The sequence below is a fragment of the Ranitomeya variabilis genome, chromosome 3 (genome assembly GCF_051348905.1).
Source record: "Ranitomeya variabilis isolate aRanVar5 chromosome 3, aRanVar5.hap1, whole genome shotgun sequence".
Classification (NCBI taxonomy): domain Eukaryota; kingdom Metazoa; phylum Chordata; class Amphibia; order Anura; family Dendrobatidae; genus Ranitomeya; species Ranitomeya variabilis.
In genome coordinates this window covers 623921833-623947671 of record NC_135234.1, presented here as the reverse complement: position 1 = coordinate 623947671, position 25839 = coordinate 623921833, and the positions used below count along the sequence as shown (strand labels likewise).

Here is a 25839-nt window from a genome sequence, read left to right as displayed (position 1 = left end):
CTTTGATACTACCTGCGTTGTGAAAAAAATGGAAATTTGGCAAAAATTTCGCAATTTTCCAACTTTTAATTTTTATGCCCTTAAATCACAGAGATATGTCACACAAAATACTTAAGTAATATTTCCCTTGGGAAAATACAAAACTGGGGGCCAAAAAATAAGTTTTGTGGGAAAAAAAAAGATTTTTTATTTTCACGGCTCTGCGTTGTAAACTGTAGTGAAACACTTGGGGGTTCAAAGTTCTCACAACACATCTAGATAAGTTCCTTGGGGGGGTCTAGTTTCCAATATGGGGTCACTTGTGGGGGGTTTGTACTGTTTGGGTACATCAGGGGCTCTGCAAATGCAACGTGACGCCTGCAGACCAATCCATTTAAGTCTGCATTCCAAATGGCGCTCCTTCCCTTCCGAGCTCTGTCATGCGCCCAAACAGTGGTTCCCCCCCCACATATGGGGTATCAGCGTACTCAGGACAAACTGGACAACAACGCTTGAGGTCCAATTTATCCTGATACCCTTGTGAAAATACAAAACTGGGGGCTAAAAAATCATTTTTGTGAACAAAAAAAGAATTTTTATTTTCACGGCTCTGCGTTATAAACTGTAGTGAAACACTTGGGGGTTCAAAGCTCTCAAAACACATCTAGATACGTTCCTTAGGGGGTCTACTTTCCAAAATGGTGTCACTTGTGGGCGTTTTTAATGTTTAGGTACATCAGGGGCTCTCCAAACGCAACATGGCATCCCATCTTAATTCCAGTCAATTTTGCATTGAAAAGTAAAATAGCGCTCCTTCCCTTCCGAGCTCTGCTATGCGCCCAAACAGTGGTTTACCCCCACATATGGGGTATCGTCGTACTCAGGACAAATTGCACAACAACTTTTGTTGTCTAATTTCTTCTCTTACCCTTGGGGAAATAAAAAAATGGGGGCGAAAAGATCATTTTTGTGAAAAAATATGATTTTTTATTTTTACGGCTCTGCATTATAAACTTCTGTGAAGCACTTGTTGGGTCAAAGTGCTCACCACACATCTAGATAAGTTCCTTAAGGGGTCTACTTTCCAAAATGGTGTCACTTGTGGGGGGTTTCAATGTTTAGGCACATCAGGGGCTCTCCAAACGCAACATGGCGTCCCATCTCAATTCCAGTCAATTTTGCATTGAAAAGTCAAATGGCGCTCCTTCCCTTCCGAGCTCTGCCCTGCACCCAAACAGTGGTTTACCCCCACATATAGGGTATCAGCGTACTCAGGACAAATTGTACAACAAATTTTGGGGTCTATTTTCTCCTGTTACCCTTGGTAAAATAAAACAAATTGGAGCTGAAATAATTTTTTTGTGAAAAAAAGTTAAATGTTCATTTTTATTTAAACATTCCAAAAATTTCTGTGAAACACCTGAAGGGTTAATAAACTTCTTGAAAGTGGTTTTGAGTACCTTGAGGGGTGCAGTTTTTAGAATGGTGTCACACTTGGGTATTTTCTATCATATAGACCCCTCAAAATGACTTCAAATGAGATGTGGTCCCTAAAAAAAAATGGTGTTGTAAAAATGAGAAATTGCTGGTCAACTTTTAACCCTTATAACTCCGTCACAAAAAAAAATTTTGGTTCCAAAATTGTGCTGATGTAAAGTAGACATGTGGGAAATGTTACTTATTAAGTATTTTGCGTGACATATGTCTGTGATTTAAGGGCATAAAAATTCAAAGTTGGAAAATTGCGAAATTTTCAAAATTTTCGCCAAATATTCGTTTTTTTCACAAATAAACGCAAATTATATCGAATAAATTTTATCACTATCATGAAGTACAATATGTCACGAGAAAACAATGTCAGAATCGCCAAGATCCGTTGAAGCATTCCAGAGTTATAACCTCATAAAGGGACAGTGGTCAGAATTGTAAAAATTGGCCTGGTCATTAACGTGCAAACCACCCTTGGGGGTGAAGGGGTTAAAATTGCACAGGAGCCCACAAAATTTTTTTTTTATAAAGATATTGCATTTAAGGCCGGGGTCACACTTGCAAGAAAGTTGCACGAGTCTCGCACCTCAGTACCCGGCGCTGCCGCCAACACTGGGACCGGAATGTGCGGCTCCATGTATTTCTATGCAGCTGAACGCTCCGATCCGAGTGCCAGTGCCGGGTATTGAGGTGCGAGACTCGTGCGAGTTTCTCACTACTGTGACCTCTGCCAACACAGATTGTGTGTCTTTTTTTTAACTCTTTATGTACCATTTTATATTTATTACAAAACAGCAGGCTTGGTATTATCTATAGATCTGTCTATATCTGTGTGTGTAAACATTCTTCAATGGAGTGTGTAAATTAAGGTTGGACAAGAAATAAAAATCACAATTCTTTTTTTTGTTCAATAATATATCTTTAGCTTTCAAAAACGCATACAAATCCGCATGAAAAAATGCATCAAATCAGCAAAGAAAACTCCACAGGCAATTGTGCAACATGTGCATACACCCTTATCCCTTTGCTAAAGCTAACGCAAGTGTGGCTCGTGCCCGGCTCCTCGGCATCCGTACACCTCATCATGGGTAAGATTGTCTCAGCAATTAGTTAAACACATCCAATTATTGAAGGTATCAGTCCTGATCACCAGAGAGCCCGCCTGCCCCCCACACCAGTCCTGATCACCAGAGAGCCCGCCTGCCCCCCACACCAGTCCTGATCACCAGAGAGCCCGCCTGCCCCCCACACCAGTCCTGATCACCAGAGAGCCCGCCTGCCCCCCACACCAGTCCTGATCACCAGAGAGCCCGCCTGCCCCCCCACACCAGTCCTGATCACCAGAGAGCCCGCCTGCCCCCCACACCAGTCCTGATCACCAGAGAGCCCGCCTGCCCCCCCCACACCAGTCCTGATCACCAGAGAGCCCGCCTGCCCCCCCACACCAGTCCTGATCACCAGAGAGCCCGCCTGCCCCCCACACCAGTCCTGATCACCAGAGAGCCCGCCTGCCCCCCACACCAGTCCTGATCACCAGAGAGCCCGCCTGCCCCCCACACCAGTCCTGATCACCAGAGAGCACGCCTGCCCCCCCACACCAGTCCTGATCACCAGAGAGCCCGCCTGCCCCCCACACCAGTCCTGATCACCAGAGAGCCCGCCTGCCCCCCACACCAGTCCTGATCACCAGAGAGCCCGCCTGCCCCCCACACCAGTCCTGATCACCAGAGAGCCCGCCTGCCCCCCACACCAGTCCTGATCACCAGAGAGCCCGCCTGCCCCCCACACCAGTCCTGATCACCAGAGAGCCCGCCTGCCCCCCACACCAGTCCTGATCACCAGAGAGCCCGCCTGCCCCCCACACCAGTCCTGATCACCAGAGAGCCCGCCTGCCCCCCACACCAGTCCTGATCACCAGAGAGCCCGCCTGCCCCCCACACCAGTCCTGATCACCAGAGAGCCCGCCTGCCCCCCACACCAGTCCTGATCACCAGAGAGCCCGCCTGCCCCCCACACCAGTCCTGATCACCAGAGAGCCCGCCTGCCCCCCACACCAGTCCTGATCACCAGAGAGCCCGCCTGCCCCCCACACCAGTCCTGATCACCAGAGAGCCCGCCTGCCCCCCACACCAGTCCTGATCACCAGAGAGCCCGCCTGCCCCCCCACACCAGTCCTGATCACCAGAGAGCCCGCCTGCCCCCCACACCAGTCCTGATCACCAGAGAGCCCGCCTGCCCCCCACACCAGTCCTGATCACCAGAGAGCCCGCCTGCCCCCCACACCAGTCCTGATCACCAGAGAGCCCGCCTGCCCCCCACACCAGTCCTGATCACCAGAGAGCCCGCCTGCCCCCCACACCAGTCCTGATCACCAGAGAGCCCGCCTGCCGCCCACACCAGCTGCGCACGTCCTACAGGGCCCTCACAACTCTATAGAAACACACCGAGCCGGTCGAATGATGGCGAGGTAACAATAGATGAGTCTTTGAAGTAGCACATAAGCCAGTAAATATGGCGCCTTAATAGCGCGGAGATGTCCTGAAGCACGGCCTTTCCCTCAGAAGCCGAGACTGATTATCACACACTCCCCATGTTCCTCCTCATCAGTCTGCAGCGCCGCGCGTCTTCCTCCTCACTCCGCCATAACAAACATGGCGGCCGTCCCGCCTTATCAGCGCAGCGTTTATACTTCCTCTTTTGTGATTGGTTACAGTAATCTCGAGAGATCTGGCGTCGCCTATCAGAGAGCGGGAGAGCGCAGACAGTGGCCAATCACGTCGGGAGGTTGGGCGTACTGCGAGCGATCCCGGCCCAGCCTCTGTGTTCTGCCTCAGTGTGTCGAGGAGCAGCGGCCGCGCAGGTAAGATGGCGGCTGAGGCGGGAGCGCTGAGTCATGTGCTGCGCCCGTGGGTGATGCAGGTGGGTGGGTGTCACGGGCAGAGAGACCCTGTTTAGCCCCACAGTGAAGCCGCAGTTTCGGGGCAGCCGTTTGGCTCCGGAGTCCTCCCGCCTGGTGCCTCTATCCTGTAGGCGGCTTGTGTGGGCCAGCGTGCCTGCACCCTTGTGACTGCCGGGCTACACGTGCGGCCCTCCCCTATGTGGCCCTGCAGAGTCCCGTCCATGACAGTGTAGCCCGCCTGCCTAGACTCCCTCCTGGCTCCATCTCCTGCAGCTTCTGCTTCCTTCACTTCTACCATTTTCTTCTTTCATCAGATGAACAGAATTCGGATCCACGTCCTGCCCAGCAGAAGCCGCCTGACTCCGGTGCCCCGGACCTACGAGGCCTTGTCCTGCGCCTACACGCACCGGCCGTGCTCTCAGCCTCGCCTGGAAGGCTACGAGTTCTGCATCAAACACATCCTAGAAGACAGGAATGCCCCATACAAGCAGTGCAGCTACGTGTCCAGCAAGAACAGCCGGCGCTGCAGCAGCGCCGCTCCGAAGCCGGACAAGAAGGACGGGTAAGTGGCGGCTGTGGTGGTCGGGTTCTGGACATGTCGGGGGGTAAGTGGCGGCCGGGTTCTGGACATGTCGGGGGTAAGTGGCGGCCGGGTTCTGGACATGTCGGGGGTAAGTGGCGGCCGGGTTCTGGACATGTCGGGGGTAAGTGGCGGCCGGGTTCTGGACATGTCGGGGGTAAGTGGCGGCCGGGTTCTGGACATGTCGGGGGTAAGTGGCGGCCGGGTTCTGGGCATGTCGGGGGTAAGTGGCGGCCGGGTTCTGGGCATGTCGGGGGTAAGTGGCGGCCGGGTTCTGGGCATGTCGGGGGTAAGTGGCGGCCGGGTTCTGGGCATGTCGGGGGTAAGTGGCGGCCGGGTTCTGGGCATGTCGGGGGTAAGTGCATATGTAAATAAACACCGTGTGCACTGCTATCATCTGGTGCAGAGACTAGGTACCCAAACCATATAGTAGAATTGTAAAGAAGTCTCGCACTCAACTTAAGTATTTTTGATTTGCAGATATATTAGTACTAAAGGTAGCACTGGAAACGTTTCAGTCTATATCAGGCTTTCATCAGTCACGTGCTGTGCCTTTCAAAGTATACCGATAACGCTCCTAGTTAGGACACAGATCATGCGTGATGCAGTGGGTGGCCGCCTTATGTGGAAGTGGAGTAGTTTGATAACCAGAAAAAAGCTCGAAAGGCATGCATAGGGCTAGAGGTAGTGACCTCAAATGGCCGGACAATGGAATCCAGGGCTGGAGGGAAGCCGCTCGGTCCTATGTGATCTCCTCTCAGACGCGGTGTCATGTTGGGGGTAAGTGGCGGCCGGGTTCTGGACATATCGGGACTTTTGCTTTGGCACAGATTGAACAATACAGTTTGTGATAATAAATTAGTTTTTATTAATGTCCATGGGATAATATCTTAGCAAGTTTTTCTTTTTATAATCTGCACCTGACATCAATATGTCAGCCTTATGGGTGAAGCTTGGTGGTAAACATCTGCAGAAACAATTGGCTGTGTTTTTTACGTGTGAATTTGAAAATCCATATTAACTTTTTTCGTAAAAATCTTATCCACTTTGTGAGTACTATGATATACTGCGGCCTCAGTCCATGTGTAGGGACAGGAGAACGGGTTTGTAGGACTCCAATCCATCAGCCGCTCGTTACTGGCAACTGCACGTGAGGGCAGCAAATCTCCTGACCTGCGTCTGGTACGGTGATGTCACGCTGCAAATATATCACACCAGGGTAATTAAAGTCTCCCTTCAAGAAGATTTGAAGTCACTCCCATCCATCGAGCACAGCCTTAGGCCAGGTTCACATTGCGTTATAGGCATCTGTTAGACGCACTACGTTATAACGCGGTGTAACGCAGTCCGTTAACGCCGCCATTAAGTCCTATGTCGGACACATCGGTAGCGCTCGCCCACAATGGGCGTGCGCTAGCGATGTGCCGTCATTGTGTGATGGACCCTGGGACGTGGGCTGCAGCGTTTCCGGGTCCGTCTATGCTAGCGCAGATAGCTAGCAGATGCTCTATCTGCGCTAGCGATATGACAAGTCGGCACTTGCGTTAACAGCAGCCCGTTAACGCATGTATTGAACGGGCTGCTGTTAATGTGAACCCGGCCTTAGGTTCATCGGCAAGATCAGCAAGCGGTCTTCTTGTTTTTCACAACCTATGGCTATTTTAGTCAGTTTGTCAAAAACTGACCTCTGCTGGATCACTTTTTAACATTGATGTTTATGGGCAACGATGTGTTATTCATTATTCTCCCATTTCTAACAGATCTGTTTTTTGTTTACTGGATCTGTTAGAAACAGAAGACAACAGATGGCTTTTAACCCCTTTCTGCTCTCGGGCGGAATAGTACATCCGAGGGCAGAACCCCCGCTTTGATGTCTGTTCCGGCGGTGAGCCCGTATCAAAGCCAGGACATGTCTGCTGTTAGTTTAGTTGTTTTTTTTTTTTATTTAGTCCGTTTTTTGCCGTTGGGATTGGGCTAAGGGTTTTTTCAAAAGGTAAAAAAAAGACGATATGACAACCAGTGTTTGGGAATAAATGTTTTACAAAAAGCAGCTGTAGGGTTGGAGCTCATTCATGCCTAAAGGTTGGACCGTTCTAAGGGTAAATATCCATCTACTCCTTTTGAAGTATCTTTGTCCTAATCCCCTCCTTGTTGGTGGAGGTATTTTGTCTATCCCCACAAACATAATGTTTTTGGGATTTCCTTGATGAAAAACATTCGTGTGGGTTGCTACTGGGGTTTCTCTTTTGTTGGCAATGTCACGAAGATGCTCACCAACCCTCTTACGAAACTTTTTGTCTTTCCCACATACTCTAAACCACATTCACAGGTGGCCTTATATACAACACCTTTAGTGCGACAATTGATGAAATGTTGAATGGAGTAGGTGGTACCTGTGACATTGCCTGAGAAGCCCTTTGTGGATCATGTAAAGATCTACCTTTTTTGTAGGTGATCTGTGGGAATGAAGAGATGTGTTTTTTTTTGTTTTTTTTTTTTATGTCCTTATCCATCTGGAGTATGGGCCAATGTTTTAAAAGAACGTCCCCGATGTCATTTGCTCCATTGGAGAACCTGGTAATAAAGCGAATAATATGGTCCTCATCTGACCTAGATTTTGTTATCAATAGTTCTTTTTTTCTTTCACTTATGATTCTTTTACTATTGATATAGTTGAAGAACAGTTTGGGATTAGTTTTATTCTCCTTAGCAGTGTGCTTCTGTTGCCTTTTTGGCAGCTTTAGGGTATGTGCACACGTTGCGGATTTCTTGCAGAAATTTCCTGAAGAAAACCGGAAATTTTCTGCAAGAAATCCGCATTTTTTTTTTCCGTTTTTTTTTTTCGTTTTTTTCGCATTCTGCAAGCGTAATTAGCTTGCAGAATGCTAAAGTTTTCCAAGCGATCTGTAGCATCGCTTGGAAAACTGACAGGTTGGTCACACTTGTCAAACATAGCGTTTGACAAGTGTGACCAACTTTTTACTATAGATGCAGCTTATGCAACATCTATAGTAAAAGATAGAATGTTTAAAAATAATAAAAAAAAATAAAAAAATGCTTATACTCACCCAGACATCTCCTCAGCGGCGTCCGTTCCTCTTCCTATAGCTGGTCTGTGCGCACAGGACCTTCCGTGACGTCACGTGAGCGGTCACATGACCGCTCACGACCAATCACAGGACAGTGACGTCATCGGCAGGTCTTTCACCGCACACCAGCTACAGGAACCGAAGCGACAGCGTGCAGTGGAGGCGGGAAGACATCGAGGGTGAGTATATGACTATTTTTTATTTTAATTCTTATTTTTTGACCACTTATATGGTGCCCAGTGCGTGGAGGAGAGTCTCCTCTCCTCCACCCTGGGTACCAACCGCACATAATCTGCTTACTTCCCGCATCGTGGGCACAGCCCCGTGCGGGAAGTAAGCAGATCAATGGACCCCTAGGTGTGCGGAATCCCCTGCAATTCCGCATTTTAATGAACATGTTGCTTTTTTTTCCGCGATGCGATTTTTTTCGCGGAAAAAAAGGCTACATTTGCACAAAAAATGCGGAATACACTTAAAATAATAGGAGGCATATGTAAGCGTTTTTATCGCGGAAAAACGCGAAAAATACTTAACGTGTGCACATGGCCTTAATTAGTTTTTTAGATAAAATATTTTTCTCCCTATAGTTTTTTTTTTTTTTTTTTTTTTTTTTTTTTAGAGCTTCAACGGTGCCATCCTGCTTTAATAGTTTATATGCTTTCTATTTACTGTTAATTGCCCCTCTTGCTTCTTTGTTTAGCCATATTGGGTGTTTCCTATTTCTTGTCCTTTTCTTCCCACAAGATATAAACCGCTTACAGTGCCTATTTAGGATGTTCTTAAACATTTCCCATTATCTGTATTCTTATTTCTGAGGACATTGACCCAGTCAACCAGATTAAGGGCATCTCTGAGCTGGTAAAACTTTGCCTTCCTAAAGTTCAGTGTGTTTGTGACTCTTTGACAAGTCTCTCTAGCGAAAGACAAGTGAAACTGTACAATATTATGGTCGTTATTTCCTAGATGCCCGACGGCCTGCAGATTTGTTATTCTGTCAGGTCTATTAGATAGTATTAGGTCTAAAAGTGCTGCTCCTTTGGTTGGATTCTGCACCAATTGTGAAAGATAATTTTTCTTGGTTATTAGCAGAAACCTGTTGCCCTTATGGGTTTCGCAGGTCTGTTTCCCAGTTAATATCCAGGTAGTTAAAAGTCCCCCATAAGAAGGACCTCGTTATGGGATGTAGGATATGTGGTAAATGTTATTAGTTATACCACACACAATTTTTATGCCCTTAAATCAGATTAATTTAAGTATGAAATTTTCATATCGACAAATTACCACTACATTATGCCACTAAAAACAATCTCAGAATCAGTGGGATTCGTTGATGCATTCCAGAGTTATTACCAGAGTGACATTGGTCAAAATTGTAATATTTGGCCTGGTCATTAAGGTCAAAATTAGCTCCGTCGCTTAGGCTACTTTCACACTTCCGTCTTTTTGAAGACGTTGCAAAGCGTCGTTCTGTGCAAAAACCGCATCCTGCAATGTTCCCACAGGATGTTTTTTGCACATAGACTTGTATTACCGACTCATCGCGACGTATGGACACACGTTCCATACGTCGTGCGCTGGATGCGTCGGTAATTGGCGGACCGTCGTCACAAAAACATTCAATGTAACTTTTTTTGTGCAATGGGTCCGCCATTTTCGATCGCACATGTGCGGCCGAAACTCCGCCCCCTCCTCCCTGGTACTCACAATGGGCAGCGGATGCGTCCATCCGCTGCCCACGTCGTGCAGAGAATTCACAACGTCCGTCGGTACGTCAGCCCGACGCATTGCGACTGCCCCGTACCGACGGAAATGTGAAAGAAGCCTAAGAGGTTAAAGGGGCTTGTCATGGAGACAAGGTGATGTTTGCTATTTGACTAGAATTTCTCTAGAGAAGAAAAGACAAATACAATAGGCAGAGAAAATAACACTAGTTTAATGAGAAAATTTCTGGTTTCCTGCAAAAATATGGCTTCATTTTAGTGCCGTCTTATCTACAGAACTAGAAACTCAGGATTCATGTTTGGTAGAAAAGCAGAACATTTGGGTGTTGTGATTATTTAGGCTTACTGGGGTTTTTACACTACTGGACCACCCATACTTAATCAATTTTGTTACTTATAAAAACAATGTATACTCTCCTCCCACAATGGCGCTTTTTTGGCAAAGTTAGGCTGGTTTCAGACTTGCATTCCTGTGTGCTGCGGATGGCAGCGTAATTCCTCCTTGCTTCCCCCGTGAAGCTCCACCGGCTGCGTCCAGCTTTTCCCTGCGTACCTATCTTTAACATTGGGTACGCAGGGACATGCGTTGTATGCTGATGTGTCCGCATGCGGCGATTTGAGGTGTGCGGTGCCTGCACAAAAATGCAAAATTGGGTACGCATGAGGACACATCCTCATACAACGCATGTCCCTGCGTACCCAATGTTAAAGATAGGTATGCAGGGAAAAGCTGGACGCGGCTGGCAGTAGGCGGAGCCTGGGCGGAGCTGCAAGGAGGAAGTACGCTGCCATCCAAGTCTGAAACCAGCCTTAGCACTGCTGTTCCCAGCTGGTGACTTTTGTCAAGTGACCGGCAGCCTTTGCTGTTTCCCTATAGCGGATGTCGAATTTGGAATATTGATGCTTAACCATGTAATAAACGGCTAACAAAAGACAATGATTTCATGCACCTGCCTTCTTTTAAAGCAAACAGTCTGTCCTTAGTTCCGTCATGCTTATTGAATATCAGCTGCCTTGTGCTGAACTTTTTTTGTAAGTTAACATTTCAGTAATTGATCTTGCTATTGGGTTCACTTTCATGGCAAAGAATGGGTTTAATTAACTGATTATATTAATTTCCAAAATATCTAGCATTAATACAAATTGTCAATTTGAAAACCAGTGGAAAAAGAGAATGTCGGCTTCCTATACACAATCCCTATATTATACTGGGTCAGTTTAAGTTTTGTACATCAATTGCTATTCACTGCCTGGTGAAAGAATGACTTGCCAAAATGAACCGTATGTACTCGAGTATAAGCCGAGGCACTTTTGCCACGGAAAACTGCGTAAGCTTATTGACTCGAGTATAAGCCGGGTATGCATTGTCCCCTCATCCCTATCCTGGTATGCATGGCTCCCCCTTCCCTGTCTTGGTATGAATGCCTCCCCCATCCCTGTCTGCATGCCTCCCCTGTCCTGGTATGAATGCCTCCCCTGTTCCATCCCTGTATGCATGCCTCCCTCCTTATTCCCCATCCCTGTGCATGTTTCCTATTGAAGGAAAAAAAAAAAAAAACATCATACTCCTTACCTGCGCGCCCTGGGTGCTGGCACTGCATCTCGTTCCCGCTGCCGGCGCCTGCCTGCAGCTCTTCCTGTGCTCAGCGGTCACATAATACTGCTCATTAAGGTGATTATTATGTGCTCCACCCCCATGGGAGTGGAGACGCGTCCATGTTCATCACCTTAATGAGCGGTACCACTGAGCACAGGAAGAGCTGCAGCGGCTGGGGCCCAGAACGAGATGCAGTGCCAGCACCGAGGGCGTGCAGGTAGAGGAGTACAGTTACATGAAAAAGTTTGGGCACCCCTATTAATCTTAAGCTTAATGTTTTATAAAAAATTGTTTTTTTTTGCAACAGCTATTTCAGTTTCATATATCTAATAACTGTTGGACACAGTAATGTTTCTGCCTTGAAATGAGGTTTATTGTACTAACAGAAAATGTGCAATCTGCATTCAAACAAAATTTTGACAGGTGCATAAGTATGGGCACCTCACCAGAAAAGTGACATTAATATTTAGTAGATCCTCCTTTTGCAAAAATAACAGCCTCTAGTCGCTTCCTGTAGCTTTTAATGAGTTCCTGGATCCTGGATGAAGGTATTTTTGACCATTCATCTTTACAAAACAATTCCAATTCAGTTAAGTTTGATGGTCGCTGAGCATGGACAGCCCTCTTCAAATGATCCCACAGATGTTCAATGATATTCAGGTCTGGGGACTGGGATGGCCATTCCAGAACAGTGTAATTGTTCCTCTGCATGAATGCCTGAGTAGATTTGGAGCCGTGTTTTGGATCATTGTCTTGCTGAAAGATCCATCCCCTGCTTAACTTCAACTTTGTCACTGATTCATGAACATTATTGTCAAGAATCTGCTGATACTGAGAGGAATCCATGCTTCCCTCAACTTTAACAAGATTCCCGGTGCCGGCATTGGCCACACAGCCCCAAAGCATGATGGAACCTCCACCAAATTTTACTGTGGGTAGCAAGTGTTTTTCTTGGAATGCTGTGTTTTTTTGCCGCCATGCATAACGCCTTTTTGTATGACCAAACAACTCAATCTTGGTTTCATCAGTCCACTGGACCTTCTTCCAAAAAGAAATTGGCTTCTCCAAATGTGCTTTTGCATACCTCAGCCGACTCTGTTTGTGGCGTGCTTGCAGAAACTGCTTCTTTCGCATCACTCTCCCATTCAGCTTCTCCTTGTGCAAAGTGCGTTGTATAGTTGACCGATGCACAGTGACACCATCTGCAGCAAGTTGATGCTGCAGCTCTCTGGAGGTGGTCTGAGGATTGTCCTTGACTGATCTCACCATTCTTCTTCTCTGCCTTTCTGATGTTTTTTTTGGCCTGCCACTTCTGGCCTTAACAAGCAATGTACCTGTGATCTTCCATTTCCTTACTATGTTCCTCACAGTGGAAATTGACAGGTTAAATCTCTGAGACAGCTTTTTGTATCCTTCCCCTGAACAACTATGTTGAATAATCTTTGTTTTCAGATCATTTGACAGTTGTTTTGAGGAGCCCACGATGCCACTCATCAGAGGAGATTCAAACAGGAGAACAACTTGCAAGTGGCCACTTTAAGTAGCTTTTCTCATGATTGCATACACCTGGCTATGAAGTTCAAAGCTCAATGAGGTAACAAAACAAAGTGCTTTAGTAAGTCAGTAAAAAGTAGGTAGGAGTATTTAAAACAAGAAAATAAGGGTGCCCATACTTATGCACCTGTCAAATTTTGTTTGAATGCAGATTGCACATTTTCTGTTAGTACAATAAACCTCATCTCAAGGCTGAAATAGCTGTTGCAAAAAAAAAAACATTTTTGTAAAACTTTAAGCTTAAGATCAATAGGGGTGCCCAAACTTTTTCATATAACTGTATGTGTCCGCCGGCTCCCACTGCTCTGCCGCCCTCTCCTCTGCCAGCTTTCTGTACGTGACTCGTACATAAGCCGAGGGGGGGCGTTTTCAGCACAAAAAATGTGCTGAAAAAACTCGACTTGTACCCGAGTGTATACGGTAATCTTATGTAAAATGAATTTTATATCTGTAGTTTGATTTTATTTTTAATCTTTACAGTGTTTCCTTCTGTGCTGAGCATGCACGAAGAAATGCCCTAGCTATACAGGCTCAAATTAAGAAGTCAAACCCAGGGCCAACCAGTGAATCTTTGTTATACCAATTAAGCTCATATTCTCGAGGAGATCTTGGCACTCAGGCCCAAGAGAGCAATAGAAGTGAAGCAAGTCGGATTCTTGGTAAGTATTGTATTACCTGTATCTTTCCTTCACATCTATGTTTGTAACGAATACATAAAAGGATATCTGTGCTTCTGTACAGAAGTGTTAGAATATTTCTAAAAACTCACCATTATTAGCGGTTTACATTTAAATTGGCAAAGCATCCACAAGGTCAGTTTTTCGTTAAGTGACGTTAAGCTTTTTAACCCCTTTCCGACATGTGGAGTAATAGTATGCCCATGTCGGACTCCCCCCTGTTTGGCGCAGGCTTCGGTGGTGAGCCCGCAGCTTTCCAGGCATTTCACAGCTGATCTATACAGCCTACATTTGCCTGCAACAGCTGCGGGTGGAATCGCCCACTGCTGTTTACTAGTTAAATGCCGCTGTCAGTCTGACAGCGGCTTTTAACTCGCTTACAGGAAGCGTGTCACTAATCCGCCCATCGGTAACCCCTCACGTGATTGCGGTCACCGATGGGTCGGCATGACAATCAGATGTCTGCAGCAGATCTGTATTGTTGTCATAGCCAGATTGCTAGGAACGCCGCCCTGTGGTTGGTGCTCACAGCAAGTAAGCATTTCTGCTACACACAGGCGATCTGATCATTGCCTGTGTGTATCAGAAGCGATCAAAGTACTGCAGCTTCTAGTCTCCCATGGAGACTATTTAAAGCGAACCTGTCAGCTGTTTTGGCTGATATAAGATTCGGCCACCATTATAGAATGCTGTAGATAAGCCCTGAAAGGCGGAGGCCGCATCTTATATCAGCCAAACCTGGTGACAGGTTCGCTTTAAAGCATACAAAAAATAAAAAAAAGTTTCAGTAAAAAGTGCTTGGTATCATTAAAAATGTCAGCTCGGCACACGAATAAGCCCTCACCCAACCCCAAATCACGAAAAATGGAGACACTACAGGTCTTAAAAATGACTTTTTTTTTTTTTTTTTTTCACCACTTAAATAAGAACCTAGACATGTTTGGTATCGGTGAACTCGTAATGACCTAGAGAATCTCAATGGCAGGTCAGTTTTAGCATATAGTGAACATGGTTTAAAAACCTGGAATTGCACTTTTTTTTGCAATTTCACTGCACTTGGATTTTTATTTTTTACAGTTTACTAGTACACAATATTTTAAAACCAATGGTGTTGTTCAAATGTATAACTTGTTCCACAAAAAAAGCCCTCACATGGCCATATTGACCAAAAATAAGTTATGGCTTTGGTAAGAAGGGGAGAAAAAAGAAATTCAAAAACTGAAGTACCCCTGGTCGTTACGGGGTTAATTCTTGTCAGTGTATTTTGTTATTCCTAAGATGTAGCTGAATTTTTGAACCTTAATCAAAAAAAGTTATCCACGGATATTTTCACTGTGACCCATTACTTTGCTATAATTGTATTCAGATGAGGACAGCTACAGTGATGGTGAACATGAGGCAGTAACAGTGGACCAGACCTGGATGGGAGATCTTGATAGTGAAGCAGACAGTCTGGATAGTGATCAGGAGGACCCTCTGAAGTAAGTCTTGGCTATTTAATTTTTACTGTTTCCAAAAATATAGGGATATTATCAGAAGTTAAAGAATTATTGTTTGTGTCCTTGCTCCTATTTAATTAGTGATGCACCATTTTAGCCTTTTGCATTACCTTTAGTTACAGGCACCTACATCGTCTCCATGTCCTATTTGTCTTTGGCAAAATAAAAGGGATTGTCCATTCGATGCGTTCCTACTAATGGCATAGAACTTGTAAATATACTTCAAAGATGTTCTGATCTGAAGAGATCCGTATCAGTTCAGCGGTGACAGTGAGGGAGTATGGCTTAATGACTAAAATGAGCCAGTCATCCTCACACAGCACTAAATATTTTTTTTGATAGTCCCCTTAAGACATGAACCTGCCATTGTCTGATCGCTTATACTACATATACAGCATGGCTGAAATCCTAGCTTTAGTGCAAAAATCTTGACAGTCATACTGTCTATTTTTGCAACATGCCCTAAAATGCATGAAGCGTTCCTCTGCTTATAAATTGAGTTAAAAAATACGTACTATATATTTTTGGGGGGGAGGGGATTGTTTAACACCTGTTACCAGGCCAAATTTTTTTTTTTTTTTTCTGACCAGTGTCACTTTGTGTCAACAACACTTATGTTTCAACATGTGATTTTTTTTTTAATTTTTTTTCTTAAGTTTTCAAATTGTAGCAGAAATTAAATTTTTTTTTTTTTTGTTTGTTTTCAAGGAACAGTGCCAAACTGTAAGGACCTATTCAGTTTTGAAATTACTTTGGAGGACCTGTATATTGGAAAACCCTCAAGTGATACTATTTTAAAAACTGCATCCCTCTACATATTCAAAACTGCTGTTGGGTAGTTTAATAACCATTGGGGTGCTTTTCAGGAATGAGTGCAAAGTGGCAAGAAAAGAGAAAAAATGTTTTTACTACCTAAATGTTGCTAACTTTGGAACAGGTCATTATAACCGGCAAGCTCAAAGGCTGTGAATTGCCATGGCAAGCATCAGGGCCACAGTTGTGAGTTCAGGGTGCGGATGTGGTTAGAGCCCCCACATTCTGTTAACCATCTAGATGCAGTCACTATTGTCAGCAGCATCTAAGGGCTTAAATGGCCGTGGTCGGCGCGAATACCGATCATAACTGATGTAGAAAGTTGTCAGCAATAGTGTTCAGCTATCGACTTCTGCATTTTCACCAGTCAGGAGAGGTTATTTACTAATCTCAGGTCAGTTTTAAGTCATCTTGGTGGTCACTAAGGGGTTAAAACATCATCTGTGATTCAGGACTGGATATATGTCAGTCGTATTGTTCCCCTTTAAAGGATTCCATCAACGTATTCTTTACTATTTCTGCTGTTAAATAATCTTGCAGTTTAATTGAATAGTAAAATATCAATAAAATTGCATGTCAGTCATGCATTTAAACTATCACTGCATGTAAACACTCAAGTGACAGTACAAGGAAATCTGTCACCCCAAAAATCGTATGAGCTAAGACCACCGGCATCAGGGGCTTATCTACAGCATTCTGCAATGCTGTAGATAAGGCTAGGTTCACACTGCATTAACAGCAGCCCGTTTAACACATGCATTAACGGGCTGCTGTTAACGCAAGTGCCGATATGTCATCGCGCAAGCGCAGATAGAGCTAGCAGATGCTCTATCTGCGCTAGCAGAGACTGACCCGGAAACGCTGCAGCCCACATCCCAGGGTCCGTCACTCAATGACTGCACATCGCTAGCGCACACCCATTGTGGACGTGCGCTAGCAATGCGTCCGACATAGGACTTAATGGCGGCGTTAACGGACTGCGTTATGCCGCGGTGTAACGTAGTCCGTCTAACGGACGCCTATACGCAATGTGAACCCAGCCTAAGCCCCCGATGTAAACTGAAAGACAAGAATAACAGGTTAATTATTCACCCAGGGGCAGTCCGATGGGTGTCGCGGTCCGGGACCTCCCATCTTCATGCGATGACTTCCTCTTCTTGTCTTCCTGCCGTGGCTCTGGTGTAGGCGTATTTTGTCTACCCTGTTGAGGGCAGAGCAAAGTACTGCAGTGCGCAGGTGCTGGGAAAGGTCAGAGAGGCCCGACGCCTGTGCACTGCAGTACTTTGCTCTGCCCTCAACAGGGCAGACAAAGTACGCCGGCGCTGCGTCAGGAAGACAAGAAGAGGACATCATCACATGAAAATAGGTGGCGCTGGACCCGGACCGTGACCCCCATCCCCGGACCCGCCCCTGGGTGAGTATAATATCACCTGTTTTTCTTACCTTTCAGGTTACATTGGGGGCTTATCTACCAGTGGGTCATGGCAGCCTCCAAACCATAATGGTAAAATCTGCAGTATAATATGGTGTTCCTTCCCTTTTGAGCTTTTCACTGTGCCTCAAAAGTAGTTTTCACCCACAAATGGAGTATGTGCACACTTGGGAGAAATTGCACAACAAATTCTGGGGTCCATTTTCACCTGTTACCCTTGAGAAAATAAAAAATTTGGGACTAAAATGAAAATTGTGTGAATTTTTTTTTTTTTTTTTTTTTTTTTAAAGCTGTTATAAATTTCTGTAAAGCACCTGGTCGTTCAAGATGCTCACCACACATGTAGATAAGTTCCTTGAGGGGTCTAGTTTCCAAAATGGGGTCACTTGTGGAGGGTTTCCACTGTTCAGGCACATCAGAGTCCCTCCAAAAGTGACATGGCATCAGCTCTCAATTCCAGACAATTTTGTGTTCAAAAAGTCAAACTTTGCTCCAACCCTTCCAGGTCCTGCTGTGCGCCCAAACAGTGGTCTTCCTCCACACATGGGTTATCGGCATACTCTGGAGCAATTGCACAACAATTTTTGGGGTCCATTTTCTCCTGCTACCTTTTGTTAAAATAAAAAAAAAAATTGGTGCTAAAAGATTTTTGTGGACAAAATGTGATTTTTAATTTTCACTGCTGTACATTATGAACTTATGTGAAGCACCTGGGGGTTCAAGGGGCTCATCTAACATCTAACATCTAGATAAGTACCTTGAGGGATCTAGTTTCCAACATGGGGTCATTTGTGGGGGGGGGGTTCCACTGTTTAGGCACATCAGTGGCTCTCCAAACGCAAGGTGGCTTCTGCTCTCGATTCCAGCCAATTCTGCATTTAAAACATAAAACAGTGCTTCTTCCCTTCCGAGCTCTGCCATGCGCCTAAAGAGTGGTCTTCCTCCACACACAGGGGTATTGGTGTACTTAGGAGAATATTGCACAACAAATACTGTGGTTTATTTTCTCCTGATACACTTGAAAAAATAAAATTTGTCTGAAGTAAAATTTCTGTGAAAAAAAAGTTGTTTGTTTTTTTTTTTTTTCTTTCCACATTGCTTCAGTTCTTGTGAAGCACCTAAAGCAGTGTTCCCCCAACTCCAGTCCTCAAGGCCCACCAACAGATCATGTTTTCAGGATTTCCTTTGTATTGCACAGGTGATGCAATTATCACCTGGGCAAGACTAAGGAAATCCTGAAAACATGACCTGTTGGTGGGCCTTGAGGACTGGAGTTGGGGACCCCTGACCTAAAGGGTTAATAAACTTGAATGTGGTTTTGAACCCCTTGAGGGGTGCAGTTTAGAATGGTGTCACTTGGGTATTTTCTGTCATATAGACCCCTCAGTCACTTCAAATGTGACGTGGTCCCTAAAAAAAAAAAAATAAATAAAAATTTGTTGGAAAAATGAGAAATCGCTGGTCAACTTTTAACCCTTAGGCCATGTGCACACTTTGCGGTGTGCTCTGCGGGTTTATCCCGCAGCGGAATTGATAAATCTGCAGGGCAAAACCGCTGCGGTTATCCCTGCAGATTTATCCCGGTTTGTTCCGCGGTTTCCGCTGCGGGATTACTCCTGTACTATTGATGCTGCATATGCAGCAATATGCAGCATCAATAGTAATGATAAAAATAATACAAATTGGTTATACTCACCCTCTGATGTCCGGATCTCCTCGGCGCTGCACTCGGCGGTCCGATTCCAAAGCTGCTGTGCCGAGAAGGACCTTCGTGACGTCACGGTCATGTGACCGCGGCGTCATCACGGTCATGTGACCGACGTCACCGCAGGTCCTGCTCGCACAGCAAACCGAAGACCGGACGGCCGCGGGCAGCACTGAGAGGTGAGTATAGCATCATTTTTTATTTTAATTTTTTTTTACATTATTTATGCTTCCCAGGGCCTGGAGGAGTCTCCTCTCCTCCACCCCGGGTAGCAACCACGCATTATCCGCTTACTTCCCGCAAAGTGGGCACAGCCCCATGCGGGAAGTAAGCGGTTCAATGCATTTCTATGGGTGCAGAATCGCAGCGATTCTGCACAAAAGTGACATGCTGCGGGATTTAAAACCGCTGCGTTTCTGCGCGTTTTTTCCCGCAGCATGTGCACAGCGGTTTGCGGTTTCCATAGGGTTTACATGTTAATGGAAACGCTATGGAAACTGCTGCGGACCCGCAGCATCAAAATCGCCGCGGATCCGCGGTAAAAACCGCAAAGTGTGAACATGGCCTTAATGTCCTATTTTATATTTTCTTTTGTTTCAAAAATTGTGCTGATGTAAAGTAGACATGTGGGAAATGTTGTTTAACTATTTTGTGACATAACTCTCTGATTTAGCGGCATAAAAATTAAGTTTGAAAATTGTGACCCTTTTTAATTTTTTGCCAAACATACATTTTTTTTTTTCATAAGTTAAGCACAAATTTTGAAGAAATGTTACCACTATCATGAAGTACAATGTCACAAAAAAAGAATCTCAGAATCAGTGGGATCCATTAGTGTTCCAGAGTTATAGCCACATAAAGTGATCAGTGATAAAGTGGTCAGATTTCAAAATTAAGGCCTGGTCATTAACCTTCAAAGTGGCTTGGTCCTAGGGGTTAATATAATAATTTTTAATTTGTAGGCATGCAGGTGTTTACACTGCTGAAGAAGTGACTCTGATCATGCGTGAGAAACTCATTAGACTCCAATCTCTGTACATCGATCAGTTCAAGAGATTGCAGCATTTGCTAAAGGAGAAGAAACGAAACTACTTGCACAATGCAAGGACGGAGCATGAAACCGTTGGTATGTATTCTTTCCTGTAACGGTGTGGTGATGCCAGTAACTGTTCATGTAAAAAATACCATTCCTTTTTTTTTTGGTGGTAGTTTACCAATAGTCTTCCTGTTTAACATTTACACTTGAACCTCTTTTTTCTAAGACTATTGTATATTTACACTCCAGCAAACCCTAACTCGGACTACGTTTTTGTTTTTTTTACACTCTTGTTTACATTTATTTTTAGCTTATTCTGGTGGTCAGTATCTTGTCTCTCCCTTACCCTAGGGAGTAGTCTTCTCACTGGACCAGAGGGACTCTCCTCCAAAGAGCGTGACAACCTGAGGAAATTAAAAGCATTACGACGCTATCGAAAACGTTATGGCATAGAGGCTCTTTTACATCGGCAACTGAAAGAGCGTCGTATGTTGGCCACTGAGGGTGGCTCCCAACAGGTAGTCTTGATTATGCTCTTAAATGATCAGTAGTATGGTGTTGTCAACTAAACAGATTTTATTTTATTTTATTTTTTTTCCTTTTGTATTCTGTATTTAGATTATATTCTGAAGAAAAGGTGCTTTACCTTGTTCTATACAGAAATAAGAAGGCTCAATAAACAGTCAGGCATGATAATTTTACATACTCAAAAGCTAAATATGATCACTTTTGGAAGTGATGTGACATGAGAAATCTTAAAACCTTTCTCAAAAACCACAGAGGAGAAAGTGGAGGAAATGCTTAATCAACCACTTTTTTTATGTAATTTCTTTTCTTTGAACAATGAAGTCTTAAGTCTTCTATAGGCAGTTGCTCCAACTTCTCCTTACACTAGTTTTCAGAACTCTTTTGGGGCGATTCATCAAAGCTTTTATGCCATTAATCTGGTGTAGACTGCTTTGAAAGGCACCATTTTCGTGCAGTGTGGAATAGTGCAAACAATCTTGCAATATTTGGTGGTTTTTATGGCCGTTTAGAACAGCTCTTCCAAAATGGGTAGAGCTAGCGAGGGGGTGGGTCATGGCTACACCTGTTCATCAAATTATGCGAAAGTGCTGGCAGCTTTTACACCAGAAATGCTACTCTATAGTCCCTGGCAAGGCACACCCCACTGAGAGAATGCACCAAATTCATTAAGTGATGTGCGCCTCTTAAAGAATTCAGTGCGTCGTAGTCCAGCGAGGCATTTATTAAAGTGAACCTGTCAGCAGGATTTTGCTAAGTAAACTACAGACGTTGGCAGAGTTAAACTGATTTAAATGATACTTGGGGTGAAGAAATCTGTCTTGTGGTTCTTGTATAATCAGTGTTTTTAAGTTTTCAGTTACTGAGATGCTCGTGAATTGGGGCAGGAGTGGAGACAGTCTTTTCGTCCTGCTCTAAACCAGGGAAAGTAAGGAGAGACCTGCCTAGAGACCGCCCTGAAGCACAAAGTCTGCCTTTGGACAGGTCCTCCTTGGTTTCTGTGGCTTAGAGCAGGAAGCTAAGACTCCTGCCCTGGAGCATGAGCATCTTAACTGAAAACTTCTAACACTGATTACTAGATAGATAGATATCTAAAGTTATATATCTATCTCTTGTATAGGAATGACAGCCTAAAACCTGAGGTATCGTAGGTGATCAGGCCCTGAATCAAGGCTCGTAGCTTGTTTGTAGCTGCGAGTTTCAAGCAGGTGCCTATAAGAACTCTTCCCGTGGTCTGTTAGCTGTGCTGTTTACCCCATGTAGTCGCAGCTATTTCAGTCTGAAGAAACAAGTCCATTTTGAATCATAAATGTAGTAATGCTGAACCTTTGCCCATATCTAATGGTGATAATGTACTGATGGCCACGACTTTGAAAGAAAAGCTTTGTTCCCCTTATACAGGCACACACCACTAGATCCAGCCAACGCTGCCTTTCCTTTGTTGAAGATGTACGCTGCTCTAATCCAAGCCTTCCCTTGAGCAGACATTGCCTGTCCCGTATCCTTTGCCTTGTGGGCAGCGTAATTACAAGTGGATCTTTGTTCTGTGTTTTATGTAGTTAAAAAATATCTTTCATCTTTTAAATCTCAGCTATTGCATTAATAATCATCGAAAATAAGGATATCTCTAAAACTACTTGATGGCCATCCTAAATTGGTGTGCATTTCTTAGAAAAGCTCTACATTCTGTTTAGATTCCCTTGTTTAGAGTAAATGGGCTTGGGTAGTATGTTTACCATTCTGTTTAGATATGTCATTTTATAAGTGAGGGCGACCTATTGGGTTGAATTGTTTAACCTTCAATAGTTATTCTTTAACCCCCTTCCCTCCACAGGATGTGATGCAACAAGGCGGGTGCAGGTGTATGGAGCAGGCTCTGAATTTTAGCCCTCACTAATTGCAATGGCTGTAGTCAGAGTTAACCTGTTATAAAGGTGTTAATTGTTTTTTCACAACCGGTAAAATAAACAATCCTTAATTCAATATTATCAGATATATGTCAAGACAGTAACCAAGTTCTTTTCAAGATGTGTGTGGGTTCTGAAGAAGTTCCTTGCAACAAGCCTCTTCCAGTGAGTCTATCTGAAGATCCCTGCTGCCCTCTTCACTACAGTTTGCCATCACCAATGTACAAGTCTGAGCCAGTGCTGCCTGTGCCAGAGCCGATGGATGTGGCTCCTATGGAGCTCTACTTGAGCGCAGCAGAGCTGCAGCCGACTGAGAACTTGCCTCTCGAGTTTAGTGATGTAAGTTCTGTGGGGGAATACATCTACAATTGTAATTTAAAGGGAAAATAGTTTGTCATATTTCCTTTCCTTTCTTAGGACCTTGATGTTGTAGGTGATGGAATGCAGTGTCCTCCATCTCCTCTCCTCTTTGATCCCTCAGCTGATGCGGCTTTGAATGATGTTTCAAAAACCCCATTTGAAATGATTGCAGATGACGCTGACCAGACCCCAACAAGTGACACACTTCTGACTGCTGACTCCTTGGCGGGATCTGCAGGTCGGGTATGTAAAGCTTCATTTTGTTCCTTCAGACTTCTAGTCCTATGTGGTTAATGGATAACATGTGTCTGTATTAGTCACCAGAATGAGTCATTTAAAAATTACTAGATAGGTTTAGTTATGCCTAAAATATTTTTTCTTTTCTATGCCCCTATCTGGGGTGATGGAGGGGGGTGAAGAGGAATATTGCAGTTTGCACTCTGGTTTCTGAGCCTCACATGAAGATCTCTTATTAGACAGTAGACCTAATTACAGGCAGGATTACAATGTAGAAGAACACCTATACGGATAATTCAGTGCAAAGTCACACCATTTACAAACTTCCTCCTGCATGATGACCTTTGTTCAAGTCATAGAGTATGCCTAGAAAAACCTAAAACAGAAGGTAAAGACCCTATTGTCTGTTGTTTCCTATGGTTCTCTGTGGCTGATGTAAAATCTGCTGCTAATGGCAAATCGCTCAAGCTTGCTGCCCTGTAATCATGTACAGAAATATAATAATAAAAACATTAATTTGAACAAAAGCTAATCTGCAGAACACGAGCAGCCAATAAATGTGACGGTGCAGTAACTTCCCACTCCACACACAGTTAACAGGTGGAGCTGGTAACATCTGATCAAAGGAGTGCTCCACTCATCTTTTATATGGATGGCCTATCCAGGAGAGGTCATAAATGTCTTAACCTTTGGATGTGAATCTTTTTTTTGAGTTTTTAGAAAGGCACTGTGGATATTTGTGAAAAAATTGATTCCAAACGCCTATAAACTAGGGTAACGACGGTCATTGCCCTGAATCAAGGCTGGTGGCTTGCTGTAGCCGCCGGTTTCAAACAGGAGCACACATTATCTACTTCCTGTGGTCTGTTGGTTGGGCAAGCTTCCTGTATGTCCAAGCCAATTCAGTTGGAAGAGACATACTTGTGTGTTGTGTGCAAATTGAGCCTGATTACAGGTTTGTCTAAAATTGTTTTTCTATCACTATTTCAGCGTAGAATCCAATCAGCGGGGACCTCTCCACAACCCAATGAACCAGCCAGTGATGTATTGGCATCAGAGCCGTCCACAGCCAATGGAAAGACAGATGGTTCCTCTTGCAATTAAATTTCGCTTTTGAAGGTTAATGTTGTTCTCACCTGAAGACGTTCCACTCGTTTTAATTTGAAGACAAAATTTGATCCTTTAGACATGCTATGTGACATTACTAAATTTGTTTAGTTTCCCAGCATAGGTTAAATTGGTGCTCTAAAAATGTGAATAAAACTGCTACCATCACATATTTCACACTGCAATCTGTACAAGTCATGTCAGGATACGGTTGCAGCCTGAAAAAACTCTGTTCGAGACATGTCTTAATGTGATCTCACTCGGAACTGGCGCAGTTCTGTGACAAGAAGTAAAAAACTTGGTTGACGGAGTACAAAGTTGTGGCTTCCCCCCCCCCTTTAGCTTCATACTGCTCCTTGCATATTTGCAAATCTGTTCTGCTGGTCTTAGTTTTACAGCAACACAAAGAATGAGCACCACAGGAAAAAACAGTTGTGCTCAGTCAGCCATGTTCTATCTACTCCTTGGCTAAGTAAGCAAATTGGGTATGTTCACAATGCTCACAGTTGAGAACATGTCTTGAGACTAGGACTACCTGAAATGTGATCATCATTTTGATAATTCTTAGAGAGCCCCTTCTAATATGTAGTATATATTCTGATATGTGAAAGCATTGACTATAGAAAATGTAAACACTTTGTAAAATGTATTTGGAGATTAAAAATGCTTAATGTAAAGTTTCTTCTGGTTTTAAACGTATTTTTTTTTCTTCGTAAATGTAAGATCCTTCATGTAAATCGGGTGGGGAGCCTCAGGGCCATAAGGCCCTCGATGACCTTTTATCAGGCGCCGAGCAGATTCTCAGGGACCACATTCTTGGGCAGGGAGCTGTATTTTGATTGCCACCAGCTCATTAATTTCTTCTTGCTGTTAGGGCACACTCGCTCTCACACACATGGTGCTGTACTTGAGAAGGGGTTACATGCACATTACAGATATCACTTACAGTAAGCAAACTAACAATCACAGAGGGGCGAGGACCCTGCCCTTGCGAGCTTACATTCTAATATCCAAATAGCCCTTTGCAGTAAAAAGATTCCCCACCCCTGATGTAAATGCATATTTAAAGAATGCAGTTCTTTGCACATTCCGTTCCATTGGCCATGGTAGTGACCTGTTGCACCTGCACAAGAACTGGAATATTTCCTCTTACCATTCTGCATCCATGGCTCTACTTGTGACTAGCCAGCCTGGCACGTGACGTCAGACTGGCTAATAGAGAAGCACATGCTGGCAGAGAAGAGGTGGTACACTCAGTTCCATACAGCAACCACAGATAACTGTCATGTAGAATGGGATGTGCAAGTCTATTCCCACCGATTCTTTTCAGTCTACCATATATACTTGAGTTTAAGTCGAGTTTTTCAGCACACTTTTTTTGTGTGTGTGTGCTGAAAATGCCCCCCTCGGCTTATACTCAAGTCATTATCCAAGAAGACAGCGGAGGAACGGCAGCGGGTCACAGGAGGCAGGAGCAAGCGGCTAAAGCCTGTGCCCGCTGCTAAAGAGAAGTTAATATTCACTGTGCTAGCAGTGAATATTTTTTTTTTTCTCTGTAACTGCATACACCTTGTCAGTCATAGGCTTCCGGCAGCTGACGGGCTATCAAGGGTGCGCGCTACTTAAGAGTTCTG

At 44.4% G+C, this 25839-nt stretch overlaps 1 protein-coding gene and 2 non-coding genes across 5 annotated transcripts; all 3 read left to right on the top strand.

The window, feature by feature from the left end:
- The first annotated feature begins 4184 nt into the window (after positions 1 to 4184).
- Positions 4185 to 24887, top strand: KANSL2 (KAT8 regulatory NSL complex subunit 2). 3 transcript variants are annotated; one of them, XM_077297450.1, is made up of 10 exons: positions 4185 to 4327; positions 4681 to 4928; positions 13388 to 13566; positions 14951 to 15065; positions 19996 to 20159; positions 20421 to 20587; positions 21996 to 22092; positions 22587 to 22840; positions 22919 to 23104; positions 24089 to 24887. In XM_077297450.1, exons 2-10 carry the CDS (start codon positions 4681 to 4683, stop codon positions 24200 to 24202), a joined length of 1524 nt encoding a protein of 507 aa, XP_077153565.1. In that variant the 5' UTR covers positions 4185 to 4327; the 3' UTR covers positions 24203 to 24887. The 3 variants fall into 3 exon arrangements, with proteins under 3 accessions (XP_077153565.1, XP_077153563.1, XP_077153562.1); XM_077297448.1 differs by having other exon boundaries at positions 4318 to 4493; XM_077297447.1 differs by lacking the exon at positions 4185 to 4327 and adding an exon at positions 4335 to 4386.
- Positions 21751 to 21887, top strand: LOC143818668 (small nucleolar RNA SNORA2/SNORA34 family). The gene has a single exon (XR_013224660.1). It is a non-coding gene; the product is annotated as a small nucleolar RNA SNORA2/SNORA34 family (small nucleolar RNA).
- On the top strand, positions 23885 to 24019 carry LOC143818666 (small nucleolar RNA SNORA2/SNORA34 family). Its single transcript, XR_013224659.1, has one exon. It is a non-coding gene; the product is annotated as a small nucleolar RNA SNORA2/SNORA34 family (small nucleolar RNA).
- Positions 24888 to 25839: the final 952 nt, after the last annotated feature.

Coding starts and splice junctions, on each gene's coding strand:
- KANSL2 (XM_077297447.1), top strand. Junction 22,093..22,586: donor GAGCAGACATTGCCTGTCCC/GTATCCTTTGCC, acceptor CAATATTATCAG/ATATATGTCAAGACAGTAAC. Junction 22,841..22,918: donor TGCCTCTCGAGTTTAGTGAT/GTAAGTTCTGTG, acceptor TTCCTTTCTTAG/GACCTTGATGTTGTAGGTGA.